The sequence below is a fragment of the Trichogramma pretiosum genome, unplaced genomic scaffold (genome assembly GCF_000599845.2).
Source record: "Trichogramma pretiosum strain Unisexual culture from Peru unplaced genomic scaffold, Tpre_2.0 scaffold49, whole genome shotgun sequence".
Classification (NCBI taxonomy): domain Eukaryota; kingdom Metazoa; phylum Arthropoda; class Insecta; order Hymenoptera; family Trichogrammatidae; genus Trichogramma; species Trichogramma pretiosum.
This window is the reverse complement of record NW_019640811.1, coordinates 952,084-968,063: the sequence shown is the minus strand read 5'-3', so window position 1 is coordinate 968,063 and position 15,980 is coordinate 952,084. Positions and strand designations below refer to the sequence as shown.

The window sequence follows — 15,980 nt, the reverse complement described above, 5'->3', positions numbered from 1 at the left end:
CGACCCGCGCAGAACTCCGTAACGGGAGAAGAGAAACTTGGCTACAAAGGCATTTTTTCGTGCTTCTATGTGTGTGTGCAGAGCGTATCCGCGAGTGCTTTGCGCGACTCTCCTAACGAAGCCAATCAAAGTACGCACGCACGCGCTTCTATGCGGCGAAAATAAAAAATGAAAAAAAAATATTGGGATCCAACCGCGAACGCACGCGAAATTACGATTGAGATCTTTTGAGAGATTTCTTACTGTAATGCGAGGGCGTAAGACTTGATACACTATAGTAATTTACCAAAAATGGCATTAAAGACGCGGGGCAGGAAAAAAGGAGGGAAAAAAACAAGAGTCTTGGGTAAAATTCAGACAGGGTAGTATTTTAAAAAGATCGTAAAGGTGTGCGGAGAGCGTCGTAAAAGCTCGACATTTATGCATACATTTTACAATCGCCTCGAGTGTATGCCGGAAAGTTAAGAGGCGGAAGCTATAATTTATGTATTAAAGCCGTTATTAAAACAAAATATCCATTTGGTATGCGTATTTTTTTTTTCTTAAAAAAGATTGGAAATAAATTGAATTTTACTTTACAGCGTTTTCGTGTATTATTATGACGTTTTACCGATCGGTTGAGATGAATTTTCAAAGAGAATTAATCGAGTCTCTCTCAAACTATCGGTCACATTGTCGCAACGAGTTCAATTACGTGTCGATGCATCGCATGTTTATGGATTATATTATAATCGAGAAATGCTATACATTATGTAAATCGAGCGCTGCAATAGAATTCGGCGTTTATAACTGTATCAACTCGGCGCATTATAATTCGATGAATTTGATTAATTTGCAACCGAAGCCTTTGTTTACTAAATACGTTGGAAATTCTCTCTCTCTCGATATATATATTATATATAATTGATTTGGCGCATTTAGAAGGTTTGACCGAGCTTCGATTCGTTTTGCGCTCGGCCTCGGCTCTCAAAGATTAGCTACGTATACAATACGCGCGGATCGATCGCTCATCATCGCTCACGGCTCGCGCCGAAGCAAAAGCTTTTACACAAAGGAAGAGCGATATCTTATTTATCCTTTTGTTGCAGAAATTAATCCGCGATTTATATGTATATAGAAAAAAAGCGTGCGCGCGCGCGCGTCCCGTACATATACACGCGAGGCCAGAGAAGCGCTCGTGGATTTAGAAAAAAAAAAAGTAAGAAAAGGCTCGGATTACTGTTTACGATGAAAAGTGACGGGGGAATATAATCTTATCAGGATGACAAACAGCCAAAGAGGATCTTTCACTCCGAAGATAGAGGAAATTGCTAACGGAAAAGATAAAAACTCGAACTTATACGTGTACGAAAAAAAAACAACCAGATCGTTGGGAAGTGAATTTTTGAGATAAAAAAAAAAAAAAAATACACGAGTCGGAGTCTGGACTTTTCGCGAAATATGATAATAAAATTTTCGACATCTCCGAGAAACTCCGGGATAAAAGCTGCTGCATCGTAGGTGGCTTACGAGTCGATCGAAGCTTTATATCATCAATATGTAAAGCCCCGCTGTAATGCCGTTAAAGTCGACTCCGCGAAATACACCCTTCGGTACAGGGCTGCGCATGAAGTATTTATTTTGCTCACTCACGCGAGATATGCTCCTTTGGTGGCGGGCAAAAATTCCTCGCGATCTATGCTGGATTGCTCGTCTCCCACCTCGAAGCTGACGCTGAAATATTCGCTACTGGATACCTGCAAAAAAATAATAATAATAATGAAAGGTAAGGATAGAGAAAAAAAAGAACGACATTTATTGTGCACGATTTATTAATGCAGATCTCGCGCTCGCTCGAAAGCTGCAAGAGTCCGTGTCGTGTATGTTTTTCTTTCTTTTTCACTTATACATATTTATGATACGTTCGCTGCCCGAATTGCAGCTAAAGCTTTTGACGAAAAAAATATTTTTCGAGAAACATTTTTTTTTGCTGAAATAAAAATTTCAAACTTCGAGCACGCGTATAGCGCGGAGACCGGGACAAAAGTTGCATTTCTACTTACGCAATATCAAATCTGTCAAAGGGAAATCCGAGAGGTATACTCTGTAAAGTTGAATTTTGTATCGCTCATACGTATCAGTATCAGCAGTGTATATAAGATGTCGAATTATATCAAAATATAATTGTTCGATTTATAATTCAGGCGAGTTTGCCAATTTCTTTCACCTCGGGGATTAATAATATTTTCCAAAGTCGTTTGACACGCTCTCACTTCATATATACGTTGTTGTTTTTTCAAGGATTCAATTGAAAAGAAAAAAAAGGAAAAGGTAAATAAAATCGATCCACTTCAGACTAAAAATGTTCAGATACACAACTTCTCGTGTATACGTATGTGCTTCTGCAAAAAAGAGTCGATGTAACGAGATCCCTGCTTTCGAGCGCCAATTTACGTCGGAAAAATGCGCGACTCGCATATCTCTCGGTTAAGAAGACCATGAACCGAAGAAGAGGAAAAAATGTAGGTAATATTGATTTTACATCGCCGTCGCGTGCAAGTACGCGTGTTCACGCAAAAGGAAATTGATATACGGAATGGATTTACACGTGTGCTCGAGTGGCTGCTTAAAAAAACTGAGTCACACACGTGCTGCAAATGGCCAATATCGAAAAACAAGGCGCGTGTAATTTTACGTTCGACTTTCCATTATAAAAATTCTGTGAATCACGCGATCGCGTAAAATAAATCCCGAGATTCGAGTTGCAAGATTAGTTTCGTGATTTTTCGCGTATAGGGTTTTTTTTTTCAAAAAAAGCTCCAATCGCTCTCGGTCCATAAATTATCAACTACGTTGCCACTGGCGCAGCGAATTTTCCAATTTCCAATCAAGTCGATCGTGCGTATAAAAGTTGACGGACAATAATTTTCCGCGTGGCGTATTGCGATGTAACCCGCCAAAAAGCCCCGAAGTAATAATTATTGATTCTCGCGCGCGCGCGCGCGCAGGTACAGTTCTGCATATATTACATCGCAAGGAAAACTCCGGCTCGCGCGCTCAAAGAGAAAATTAGGCAGAAGCGGTAACAGAGCGAGAGTATTATATGGTAAAACGGAATATTAATTTTCTGCGTCGTTAAGCCAACTGCTGCTCGATCGAATAGATAGAACTTTGACGGCGTTTAATAATGCTCCGATTCCGATCGAAAACGACACACGTTAATCAGAATCTAATTATTCTATGGATCGAGCCGGCGATGAAGCAAAATAAAATTCAATTTGTACGTCACATCCGCAGAGTCGAATCCTTCGCTTAACAGATGTAAGCTTCGACGTGGCCGTGTTTTGATTTTGAAACGATGCAGTCGACACGGGATAATCCTTCGTGTTTACCCTCTTCGACAAACCACCTGTTGTTGTCGACGAACGATCGTGTTTTATTGTTGTATTGTTAAATTTTCATGTATTTATAAGTGTTAAAGGAATCAATGATTAACTTTGACAGTTTACTATTTTATTTTTTCCATGAGAGGTAACTGATGTTTATTTTGAACGTTGCTTATAAACTATAAAAATGTACAATTGATTATGGCACGTGTAGAATTGATCTTGAAGTCTAAAAGCTTACAGATGGTACTTACAGCTAGTAGCTTACAGAAAATACAAGAAAAGAAACTTAAAAACGAACAATTTTCAGTCTAATGGTCTCTTTTGTAAGTACTCTTTTGTGCCGCAGTAGTAGGGTATCATTCCTTCCAGCATCGTGAAAAGATATTTACATATGATAAAACGATGGGTTTGATGTTAAAATTTACAGAAATGGCTACTATTGCTGATTGAAATTGTATAAAACAAGATGGTACGATGTTACAATTTACACGTGGCACTATTAGTTAAGATTAACTATTACAGCTTTATAAAGATGTTACACGTAGATGTTGAAATTCGTATGTGACAGGGCGCGGCTACCACTATGGGACGATGTTGGTCAGAATTAAACCTCATTAAAATTAATAAGAAACAGAAATGAAAGCACTACGGAAGTGAGATGCCTAAAAGGCAACTTAAAAATAAAAAAAAAGATTCTGTTCCTCCAGCTCATAACTCGTTACGAGGCTAGCTTAATTCTAATTCCCATGGCACTACTGATATCGCACGCTGGATTTGAAACTATTCGGATCGGTTAATATAGATTACGAGCTATTGGCAGTTGGCGGCTTTAGAAATTAATTTGTTCTTTAAAAAAAAAAGTAAACTATTGCTGCGTTGGCACGAGAGCTAGGTAATTCGTATGTACAATAATTTCAAAAAGCGATGATAATTTTCGTGAGCGTGGAATATTTACAATTTAGATGGAGATCAAATGAAAGCCAAGCTTAAACTTCTAGATGTTTACAGTTACTAGGACGCTACTCGGCGAAGCAGAGAAACGTCGAATAATATTGGTTCGGCATTTACGCGTAAATTATCAAACTGGCACAGCCAACGAGAACGGACTGGATGTTTCGGATAATCTACTAGTAGGAACACGTGGTGGCTCTTTACCCGTCACCCTATTGTAATCTGTTAAACCCTTTTTTTTTGCATTTTTGTGTTAAATTTTTTCCCCTTTGACCCTTAAACCATAATTCAATGCGGTATGTACAATTAAATAGACTTAAGAACTGCTCTTGACTGAAAACTTACGAGTTAAGAGCTTAAGAGATACGTTACAAATTAACGAACACAGACTTAAATGGTAGGTAAACTCAGCAGGATAATAAATAATAATAGCAAAGGGGCTCGCGATGATCGCGATCCTGACCTATTGCTTCTACATAAACTAATCACTGGGTTAATCGGTCCCACTTGGAATGTTATCAGCTATAATGTACCTTACTCGCTAGGCTGCGACGTTCAATGATCAGTTAATATCCTCTCAATTTTTCTACGCGTCCTTGTGTATGGTCTCTCATCTCCTTCGCGCGACAGCGTCCCGACCTGGCTCCAAGCTCCATGACTCGTCGGCAGTGTCGGTGCCTCGTGCGAGCTGGGAAGTCCCAGGGCCGGCTCGGATCGACGAAGGTCCGCACGTCGTCCACGTCCTGGAAGTAGATCCTCCTCAAAGGGTCGCGCTCGTCGATCGTTCCCGGACGCAGCGCGACGTGCTGCACGTTGGAGACGACATTGACGACGACTGCGTTGACGGTCCCGACGTAGTGCTACTATGAATAGTGCTGGACTCGGTGCTGTTCGCCGCCGAGCGATGTACGTCTCGCAACGTGCCATGACTGATGCCTGCTTCCTCTTCTTCTCGCCGATGACGGGTGATTTGGGCGCGATGTCGATGCGCGTTGCGACCCACGTCAAAGGTTCCAAGGAGAGAAGCAATCACCTGGGACTTGGATGGGCCAACTTGATGACGGTTTGAGACCGAGCCGAGCTTCGGCGCTCGTATTTATACGGAACCGACCGAGGGATAATTCGTGGCACCGATGGTAGGGGCGAGTCGCTCGATCGTTTGCTAACGAACTAATCGCTGCTCGCTGTACACGTCGAATTACACTTACATGTGTACGCGAAATTGACACTCACACACGCTCGACACATCGACACAAAGTCCATGTGACGTGTATACAAAAATAACGTATAAAGCCGAACGATGTAATACGTGCGCGAGCCGAAGCTCGATATAAATTTTCTTGTTTTTCAGCTCGCGTACATATTGTAAAAAGTTACACCGTAAAAACCTGCTATAAATGGGTCTTGTTCTTTTTTTTATCTTCCCTCGGCGCGTCTCTATATACCGGAGAGGCACGTACAGACGGCGCAGGGCCGAGGAGAAGACGCGCGCTATAAGTTCTTTATCACTCGCGCCCCGGAACTCCTTTCTCGGAGCTTTATCTGCTCTTCGCGCTTTACGTACTTCTTTTTTTCGCAGTACATACGAGTGCGCATAATCTTTATTCTTTTCTTACTCTCGATGTTCGAGGAAGAAGGTGAAAAAATATAGCGAAAGTCGATAAACTCACTTGGGATCTGGACAATTTGTGTCTGGTCCTGTTGGGTCGACCCGTGCCGTCGGCCGACGCGGCGCTCGGTACCAGGAAGCGAGTCGACGACGACGACGACGCGGGCTCGCCGAAGGTTTGCGAGTGATGATGATGCAGCTGATGATGATGATGGTGTGGACTCTGCTGGGCCTGTTGCCGCTGCTGCTGCGGCTGCTGCTGCTGCTGCGGCGACGACGACGAGGACGATCCACTGCCGAGCGTCTGCTGCTCGGCACCGGCGTCGAGCATGCTCGAGCCGAGCGCGTCCAGCTGCGTCAACGATCGCGAGCGCACCTGCAACAAAAGGAGAAAAAAAATCCAACGTTACAAATGGTGTTCGTTCGAGAGAAAATTACGCGTCGATGAAAGAGAGGGAGTAAATTTTCACATCGCGCGCCAAAGTCACACACACACACTTACGGTGGATTTCAAAAGGAACAGTCGCGGTAGAGACTCCCTTTTCTTTTTTTTTTTTTTTTTTTAGCGTTGCGGAGATGAAAAGTAGGCCGCGAGCGCACATACGGTATTACCCCGGCGATACGTGGCCGTATTCTATCAGAGAGCTCGTNAAAAAAAAAAAAAAAAAAAAATAAAGAGAAGGAAAAGAGAACGAGAGGAAAAGTAGCGGCTGTGCGCATGGGATCGAAAAACATCGTGTGGGTGTGCGTGCGTGCGTGTCGCTGATCGACAACTCCGAGTCAATGAAAATATGGTGATTTTCTTTTTATGCGCGCGCGAGGATATATAATGCTCTGCGGAGGTTTCAAACGTCGTTTTATTCGTAAAATACAAAATGCGAGATTCCGTATATGTACGTGTGTGTACGTACACTACTCTTTTGCCTTTTTTTTTCTTTTTGATATAGTTTGAAAAGAGAGAGAGAGAGAGAACGACGGAGAGAAAAAAAGAGGAAAAAAACACGATTATAACTCGTTCGACGTGAGTACATTTTTTATGATACATCGGGAATCTATTTATCAAAGTGGAAGTATCGATAATCGATGAATACAAATATTTTATTCAAAATGCGCGTTCGTGAATCAGGCAGCAGTAGCAGCAATGCACAGCCTGCCTACGTATACCTGTAAATTGATTTCACGATCGAGCGTAGAAAAATTTTTAAAAAACGCATCATGGCCATATCGAGGCTATTACTATTAATTTTGCGAGCTTCGCCATTGAGTATATGCTATTGAAAGCTGCGTTATGCACGAGGGTAGCTCGATGCGTGCGCGCAGAGGAGTCTAGCGCAAAAATGAAAAACAGAAAAGAAAAATAAAACAAAATGAAATAAAATTCAAATGAAAGAGTTCATAGAATAAAGTGAAAAAAATTTGCTTGATCCAAAAGATCTCTTTTCTCGGCATCTATATAGTACATATTATACGTTATAGCAGCAGCAGCAAGAGCAGAACTTTTGACTCGAACAACTTTCATTTTGTCGCACGCAAGAGAGAGAGAGAAAGAGTTGAAAAAAGAACGAACAGGGCCACTTTTCAGCGCAGGAACAAAGTAATAATTACGTTCTCTAATACAGATTCCCTTTAACTCGCATTTGTAGCCTGCGTATAAAAGAAAGTGGCACGCACGCGCGCACGCATCGCAGGTACGAGCTAGATTGAAAAAATTGCGCCGCCCTCGTGTTTTTCGCTACACGAGCGACAACGCGGCGCGTACGAAATTTTGCACGGGAAAAATTGACAAGAGAAATTTTCTTCTCTTCTCTCTTTATCTTTTTTTTTTTTGCCGGTTCCCGGCTGACTATGCGTTACATGCATGATGTCCTCCGTCGAACAATTCTCACGATTCGAATTTTCATTGCCACGCACATAGTACATCGTGTGTACGTGTTACCATGCTCTTTTCTTCGCAAAATGTTTGGTTCGAGAGCTCTTGAAACTCGTGAACAATTCCGGGCCAATTGGCCGAATGGCTCACAAATTGTCTTTTGTTATTATCGAGACGAGAGTTTTATATAAACAATAACTTAAAACTCGGGAAAATACAAGCGATTCTAACGAGCTTAATTTCAAAAGTATTAAATCCAATTATTACATGCTATATTCACGGGCACGTCGGCGCGTGCAAATGCGTTGTGCTTTATCAACCGCAGCGCAAGCACGAGTGGATCAATCCTGTAACCCTTTGACACCAAACACGATCCTCACATGTACATACACAGCTCGCAGTATCAAATTCATTCATTTGCGAGCTTATATGCATATCGATTTGCGCACGCGAATAATCGAACTCGAAGCTCGCCCTATGCGTATCGAGACTCGAGTGCAGCTCGACGAGATTATATTAACGAAGCTCGAGGATCGCCTTCTAAATGCCATTGTAAAACAACGGCAGCGGTAAGAAACGAAATGATTTTCGTCATATACGGCATGTACACGCATTGTGCAGGACGTAACAATCGACGATGACAATGTGACGTCGAGCTCGAGTCGAGCTTCCACATATAATGTATTACACGAGCATCATGTGAATTTGCGCATTTGATCACTGCAGCGCGTAATGCAGCGGCAGCAGCAGACTTTGAAGGCGGCACACGATCGGCATTAGTATAGCAGTGGATAGTGGAGGCATTTAAACCGTTTATATACAGCTCTCTGTACCACTGCGCATAGTGTGGCTCGCGCGCATGGCTTGTTATATACACTGCGCGGAGCTCGTGCTCTATAGGCTGCGGAATTAGCAGTTGGAGTAGAGCTTTAGGTATATACCGCACTACGCAGCTATAGACCAGAGCCACAGAGAGAGATATGTAGTGTGTGTGTGTATGCAGCAGCAGTTTACACGAGAGGCATGCAAAGCGAGGCCAATATACGGTTGCACCACTGCAGCCACGGCGGCGGCGGTGGTGGTGCCCTTTTGCCTTGCGCGCGCTTGAGGTTTCCTCGTAGTGCATATGTACGAGAGAACCCCGTGTTCAGAGAAAGCTTCATGATAATAAGTGCGCAAAATTATGAGAGCTGTGGGTATGTTGTGTTTCGCTTGTATAGAGACTCGCTCGCTCGCTTTTTGTATACGAAGCGGACTTTATGTTATATATGTATTATAATAAATAGATATTCAAGTATTGTGCGAAACCGCTACAGCTTCGCCGTACACGTGTAACGTTGGTTTTGAATTTTGCGTATAAACACGCGTTCAACAATAATTGTTACGATGTACGAACGAACGTCTGTGTGTGTGTCGATATGTTGCTGTTAAAACTAGGCCATCTGCGAACCGATATTACAGACGTATATAAACAAATGACTTTCTTCAAAACTATGTCTGGCGTTATGTATACGATATTACTGTATAATCTATCTCTCTCGCTCTCGTGGCTATAAATATTCATTTAAGCAAATGCCGTTTCAGCCGGGACAAAACGATGTACAAAAAACTGAAGTGAAGGAAAAAAGGAAAAAACCATTATCAACGAACATTTGCCTCCAGCTCCCTCTCTCTCTTTCCCTTTTTTTTTTTTTTGTTACTTTGCTCATCGGTGTGTGTATTATATGGACGTGCCCCTGTAGAGATTGAGAGAGCTCTTTCGAAGAACATCGATTTTTGCTGCGCGCAAGGAAGACGCGAACAAAGCACATTCGTTACTATTTTGCTGTCTATGCAACCACCTCGACGAACCGTCGAAATATTTCCTCTGCGCCTGTCCCGCGCGCTACGCTGACTTTTACATTTTTCTTTGCTATTTTCTCCTTCGTTTTTTTTTTTTTTTTTATTATTCTCATGCATCTTTATTTTAATGACGTGTCGTTGTTTTATATACATTATATTTTTTTTCTCCTTTGGAGCCTGAGAGAGTTCGAGTTGTTTTCCACCTAGTCCCCCCGCAAACCCAACCCCTATTTTCCTTTGGCTGTCATTGTTGTTGCCGCGTTGTTGCCGTTGTTGTTTTTTTTTGTGACTCGGCTTCATAAGCAGGTCTAAAAGGTGGTTCGCTGCAGCCAGTGTAACGCAGCACAAAGCGACCGTTGGTTTTTTGTGTCGAAGTATTTCTCCGCGCGTGCATTAATTCACACATGCGTCACTCTCTTACAAAAATATTTTAATTGTATAAACCACTTGAATTTTTTTTTTCAACAATTTGTATATTCATCGACTCGTGCGCCAAAGTTCGAAGAATATTGAAAAAATTATGCACAAACTCGGGGAAATGGAATATTTTAACTTCAAAAAGTCGAGTCGTAGATTATCGACATTTGCGTAAAAGTAAACGCAGAAGAAAAGATCAATCCTTCGCGTTTTTTTTTCGTCAGAGTCGCTATTCACAAGGAAAAACAGGTGGTGCAAATCGAAGCTGCGAGAGCGAAGCGCGCGGAAATGCCAGTGGCGCGCTTCGACGTACACATTGCACACGGCACTCGCACGCGAGCACCCAAGCGCGCCAACTTTTCGCGCGCGAAAAGCACAAAAAGACCGAGACGAAAACTCGCTCGGTATATATAATAATATATAGAAAAAAACTCGATGTTTACGTCACGATGGCAGCTCGCGAAAGCCAACAGAGAGATAGATATGGACTGCGAGGCGAAAAATGCCCAGAACTTTCTCACTTTTCAATATTTGCGTTAAAATAACGCGCGCGCCCGCGATAGCTCTCGGGACGGGAACGAAGAAGAAGTTGACGGTGAAAAAAAAAATAATGAATGAAACTTACAAATTGACTAAATTGGAATTAAGTCGAGGCAAGCAAAAAAAAATTACGAAGCTTCACGAAGCTTGTTTCTGCCATCGCGTCTGTCAATAATAACATTTTGAATAAATTATTCTTTTTTCAAAAGTAATATAGAAATAGCGATTGCGAACGAATCTCTTTACACTTCATTCGTTTTGCGCACAATTTTTCCGAGATATTTTTAATTCCGTTTTTCACGGATCTCAAGCTTAATTAAATCTCTGCTTATAGGCAATAAATAATTAGCGACGAATAACGATCAATTATTCAAGCTAATTCATACTTTGTGAATAATAACAGGCTTAATAGGTGGATTAATAATTTCGTTCCGTATAAAATATTCCCGCCCAGATTCATTGAAATATTCATTCAAATGGATTTTAATAATTCGTTGCGAAAAGAAAGTGTAGAGAGATAGAGCGAGAGAAAAACAGAATGTTTTAACCAGCCACGGGCGTATCCTGCGCCGCGCGTTCGAAACAATCGTGTTGTATAGCAAAAACCGACTTTTCGTGATCAAACTAGTCAATTCCAGCTACGAGAAACACATTGTATCAAGTTTGTAAACATCTTGTTTTCCAACACTTTTCTCTTTCGAGAGATCCACGCGTGCACAAGCCGCTCTCTCTCTCTCTCTGCGGGTACTACTTGTGATTTTTACACACTCGTGAGGGGGAAAAAAAAAAGAACAAGCGCGGCAGGTTGAACGAGGTACAGAGAAAAAAGCGGAGAAAAAAAAAACAACAAAGTTCACAGCTCTCTCGAAATCCCACTTGGCCCTAGCCACTAGCGACCACACAACTACTGCTATATACCGCCACCGACGCTGCGCTATATATCTAAACCTCGTACAAGCAGCAGCAGCAGCAGCAACTCCGCCGAGCTTTACTGAATAAAGTGTTGCAGTTGCGTGGGTTTTGCCGGGGCCAGAGGGAAAGAGAGAACAATGGCCTTTTTACAGCACGCCAAGTGAGTGAGTGAGGCGAGCGAGCGAGAGGCAGAGAGAGAGAGGGAGGAGGAGGAGGAGAGCAAGAAAAATAGACTCCATATCGATCTTTTAGGCGAGAGAGAGAGAAAGAGAAACAGGGCTTGTGTGCACCTTGTCGCTGTTGCGGTATACGTATGTAGGTGTATATTGTGCGCGTCGAGGAAGAAGCGTGTCGCGCACCGCACAAAGCTCGACGACAGAGAGACTCGATGATTAATGTTGCGCTGGTTTATGCTATCTCTCCCTCTTGCTGCTACCGCGCGTTTATATAGGAGCGATCGCAGAGTCCAGTAATGTGCTGCATATACAAGTCTGGAATTACGTATGAAAGGTAACGGTAGCTAAAGGTTGCAATAATTAATCGTAAGAGATTCATTGATTTTTCGCTATTCTTCGTTTTTATATAAAGTTACGCGAACCGAGTTTGTAAATTTAAATACTTGATATTACACGACAGCGCCCGCAACGATCATTTTTCAAAAGCTCCATGCCTACGACAAGCTCGGTGTGTCGAGTTAGCGAAATTTCGGTGCGCTGGCAAACTTGCAGCTTTCGCAAGCGTCCCGTGTGTCTTGGACGTCATCGCGCCGACCCATGGTGTATAACTTTTGCTGCTTGCATGCGCGCACACACACACACATGTACACACTGCACGCTTGTTTACATGTAACATATACTCTATGTACTTTACTACGTACATCGTAACTTAAGTACGATGGCCAACTTTTCTCGTGCGTACACGCGAGTGTGTTAGTAGGACCCGAAGCATTATTTGTTACAGAGAGAAATAGGGGTCGACGGTATACCGGTTGCTGAGTGCAAAGCCATGAGAAAAATTGCAGGTCCCAAATCAGAAAAAGTTGAGTGATTGCCAACGACAACCAATGTCTGATAAAACGTGAAGCATTACGTAGCCACCAATAACTGAAAAAAAATCGAGTCGACGTATGGTCAATCAAATGCATGCACCAAATCATGCTGGCACTTATACGATTATCTCTACTTTGACACTTGCAGATTTGTAGATAAAAGTACTCGCCACCTAGCGGCGGAAGCTTAAAATAGTTGAAAACTAGTCAAAATTTTTTGAAACAGTTTGATTGTCATGATTAGGTCACTTAAAATGTGTTTAATATTCGTAACATAATTTTAACAGAAAAATCGCCAAAAACAAGCCAAATAATGTTTATACGCTCAAAAACATTATAAATTATCTCTTTTTGATTATCGAGCATTTCTACCAGAGCGAACGCAATCGAGGTCCTGAAATTTCCCGTGGAAAATTCAACGAGACACGGCACGACTGGTCGATCAAACGAACTCGACCGAGTGAATCAGAGTAAAAGCGAACGCGTCATGTACGACGACGCGCTCGATACATTTTATATACATCCTGAATTAACCAAGTGCATATAAAAACCAACGCAGAGCGCACAAAACACATTGGTTATAAATATATAACAATTGTATCGTTAAAAGGTGGTCTCGATCGTAAAGCATCGATAAAAAGCGTAGACAGTACGTATAGTAATAAAGATAATAGCAATAACACGCGACCGAGCACGACGTCGCGCGCTCGAGAATGCCGAGCTGCACCGTAAATGCACGCGTCGCTATACCTATATATAATATTGCTCTCTCGAGCCGCTACGTGCCCGACCGAAGCTCGACTTTATCCCCTTGCGTACCTGCAGCAGTGGAGTATACATATACCTCTATACGCGCCTTTAATGCTCGCCTTGTGCCCGCGCGCGAAGGCAACGTAGATGCCGAACCTTGCCTGTATACACGTATACACGAACGTGTACAGACCTCTCTACATGTAAAATTGAATTCCATTATTAAGCAGCAGCAGCAGCAGCAGCAGCAGCGGCAGTATAAGTGAGAAGCGTCAGTTTATTACGCCGTGCTAGCTACTTAAATGTTCAAATACATTATATATAACAAAGACGCTACTTAAGCGAAAGGTACTCGCGTCGCTGCGTCGTCGCGTCAGCTCGCTTCGAAATAATCGCTCATCGATTACGATTTATTTATTTATTCGATCTTCATCGGCGATGCAACGATGCATACGCCCGATAAACGGAGTAGAAGCGATACAGCTGATACAGCGAGATGAGCGCAATTACGCTTTTACGCGATTCTAATCGCGGCGAACTCAAAGTTAAACGCGTTTCGAGCTCTCGCGCGTGCAAGTGTGCGGGTATGTAACTCACAATCTTACTCGAGCGAATAAATTGAAGAAACTTGGCGATCGCGTCGAGCAGCTGCGATATATTTAAATGTGTGCACCCAAGTAAAAGGTGTTTTCTCGGTTCGCGCGCGCACGGCGATAAAAGGAGGAAGGAGTTGAATCCCTCATCGCACGTGTCGAGTACCTGGTACATCGTTGTTGTTAGTGTTGTTGTTTTTGTTGTTGCTGCATTCATGTTTGTTCTTACAGAGATTTATCTTAAACGACCCACCCGAGGTTGGGCAAAAAGCGAACGAAAGAAAAATGAAATCAAAATAAAATAGCCACGAAAGTGTCGTACGAAAAAAGACTCGCAGATGGGAGGTAATTAAAATATCATATTGCATCGTAAATCCTGCCACAGAGTGTAACTGTCCCCGAGAGAAGAATCATGTCCGGCGATTCGGCCATTGAGTTTTGGACGATAATATAATGACGCCTCTGCGTAACGCACCTGACGACGATGCACTCGCGTCGCGCGCGTCCAAGTATATGATACATTATATCGCGCGTAATATAAACGCATCGCCGCGCGCGTATAAGAGTTTACAGGCCACCTTCATCAACTTATACGCCTTCTCGCCCGCCCGCTCGCCAAGATCATCACCGTCGTCGTCGTCGTCGTCGTCGTAAACTTATATAATTATGTAGCGACGCGGCGTAGCGTACATAACTTGTTGTTACTTTATGTACGGGCGAAATATTTAGAGGAAGAAAAAACACGATAAACAATATAAAGCCGACGGGTCATGTCTCGGGGTAAAAAAGAATTGCCTCGCTCGCGCGCGTTCGAGGATCTTGTAACGCGAAATTAAAAAAGAAGAAAAAAAAATACGAGTTCGGTATACAACGCGGTACCTGCAGTTCTCGCGACGGTATAAGGTAGAATTTGAGATAATTAATAAACTTTGGGTTTAATCGATGCTTATGCACTGCTACCGCGTCTTATGTACTTCTCGGCAAAATTAAGTAAAAGTAATGAAGAAACAGCTGTAGGGTGCGAAACTTTTTTATGATTTTTTTTTTGTAAATAAAACTGAAATAAAATTCAAACACAAAAATAAAAATCCAAGCAAATTATTGAATCAATTATCATTATGATTCTATTATTTATTATTATTTTATTATTAATTATTATTCTATTTCTTATACATAATGTCATTAGCTCACACGAGCTTTAGCTTTCAATAACAAATACACCACAAACAAATCTCCATTTGTTGTATGCTCATGATTATTATTATTATTATTATTATTATTTACAATTTAGTTTACATTTTATAATTTTATATTACATTAAATCATTTTAGTTTACAGCTTCCTTCGTTAATTATTCTGCCCCGATGAACGTGTAATGTTGACTATCGTAGTCCATGAGTACATTCAGTAATTTTCGTTCGATTCATAACTTTCGTAAACGGTCTCGGACATGTTATGATTTCCTTCCAATGGTTGCTGTACCAAAATGTTTTCCAAACTGTTTTCCAAACGGCCCGTCTGCGGATCGGTATTTATCAAGGTCCGTTTTAGCACGTATCTCGTGAGCGTCAGGACATCGCTTTGAGCCAGCTCGTATCCTCCTTTCTGCAGTTGCTCGATGCAGCTGGTGGCGCGCGACGACAGTTCGGTTTTCCACGCGGCGCCGTACCAATCGAAGTCCGCCTCGGTTGGGAAAACGAAGCCGGATAGATCGGCGCCGCGCACCAGGAGGGCGCCTATCATCCGCGGCAAGAGACACGCCACGGCCAGTTGCAGCGGCGTCCAGCCCCGCCTGTCCCGCTCGTCGAGCCGCACTCGCTTCCGTAAGTCGTCGCAGACGCCGAAAAATACCTCCGGCTTGTGGTCGTCGTAGTAAAACTGGCACATGAGGTGCAGAGGCGTCAGCAGGTACGAGTCGCGGGCGTTGGGATCGGCGCCGCGCCTCAGCAGAAACTCCGCGAGCCCGATGTTGCCGTGCATGAGTGCGACATGTAGCGGCGTCCAGCCGTTCTTGTTGCGCGCGTCGACGCGCACCGGCTGGCCGAAGCTCTCGCCGAGCTCGCAGAGCGCCCGGGCCAAG

General features: G+C 42.8%; 1 protein-coding gene across 4 annotated transcripts in view; it reads right to left on the bottom strand.

The window, feature by feature from the left end:
* The window catches only part of LOC106655832 (pleckstrin homology domain-containing family G member 5-like), a 115,955-nt gene that overhangs the window by 20,898 nt on the left and 79,077 nt on the right, over window positions 1-15,980 (bottom strand). For all 4 annotated transcript variants that reach the window (XM_014376398.1, XM_014376400.1, XM_014376399.2 and 1 more), the window contains 2 exons: window positions 5,990-6,304; window positions 1,633-1,736 (listed from right to left, as the gene is read on the bottom strand). In XM_014376398.1, the coding sequence (XP_014231884.1) occupies window positions 1,633-1,736; window positions 5,990-6,304 (419 nt within the window). The remainder of the gene's footprint in view (window positions 1-1,632; window positions 1,737-5,989; window positions 6,305-15,980) is intronic.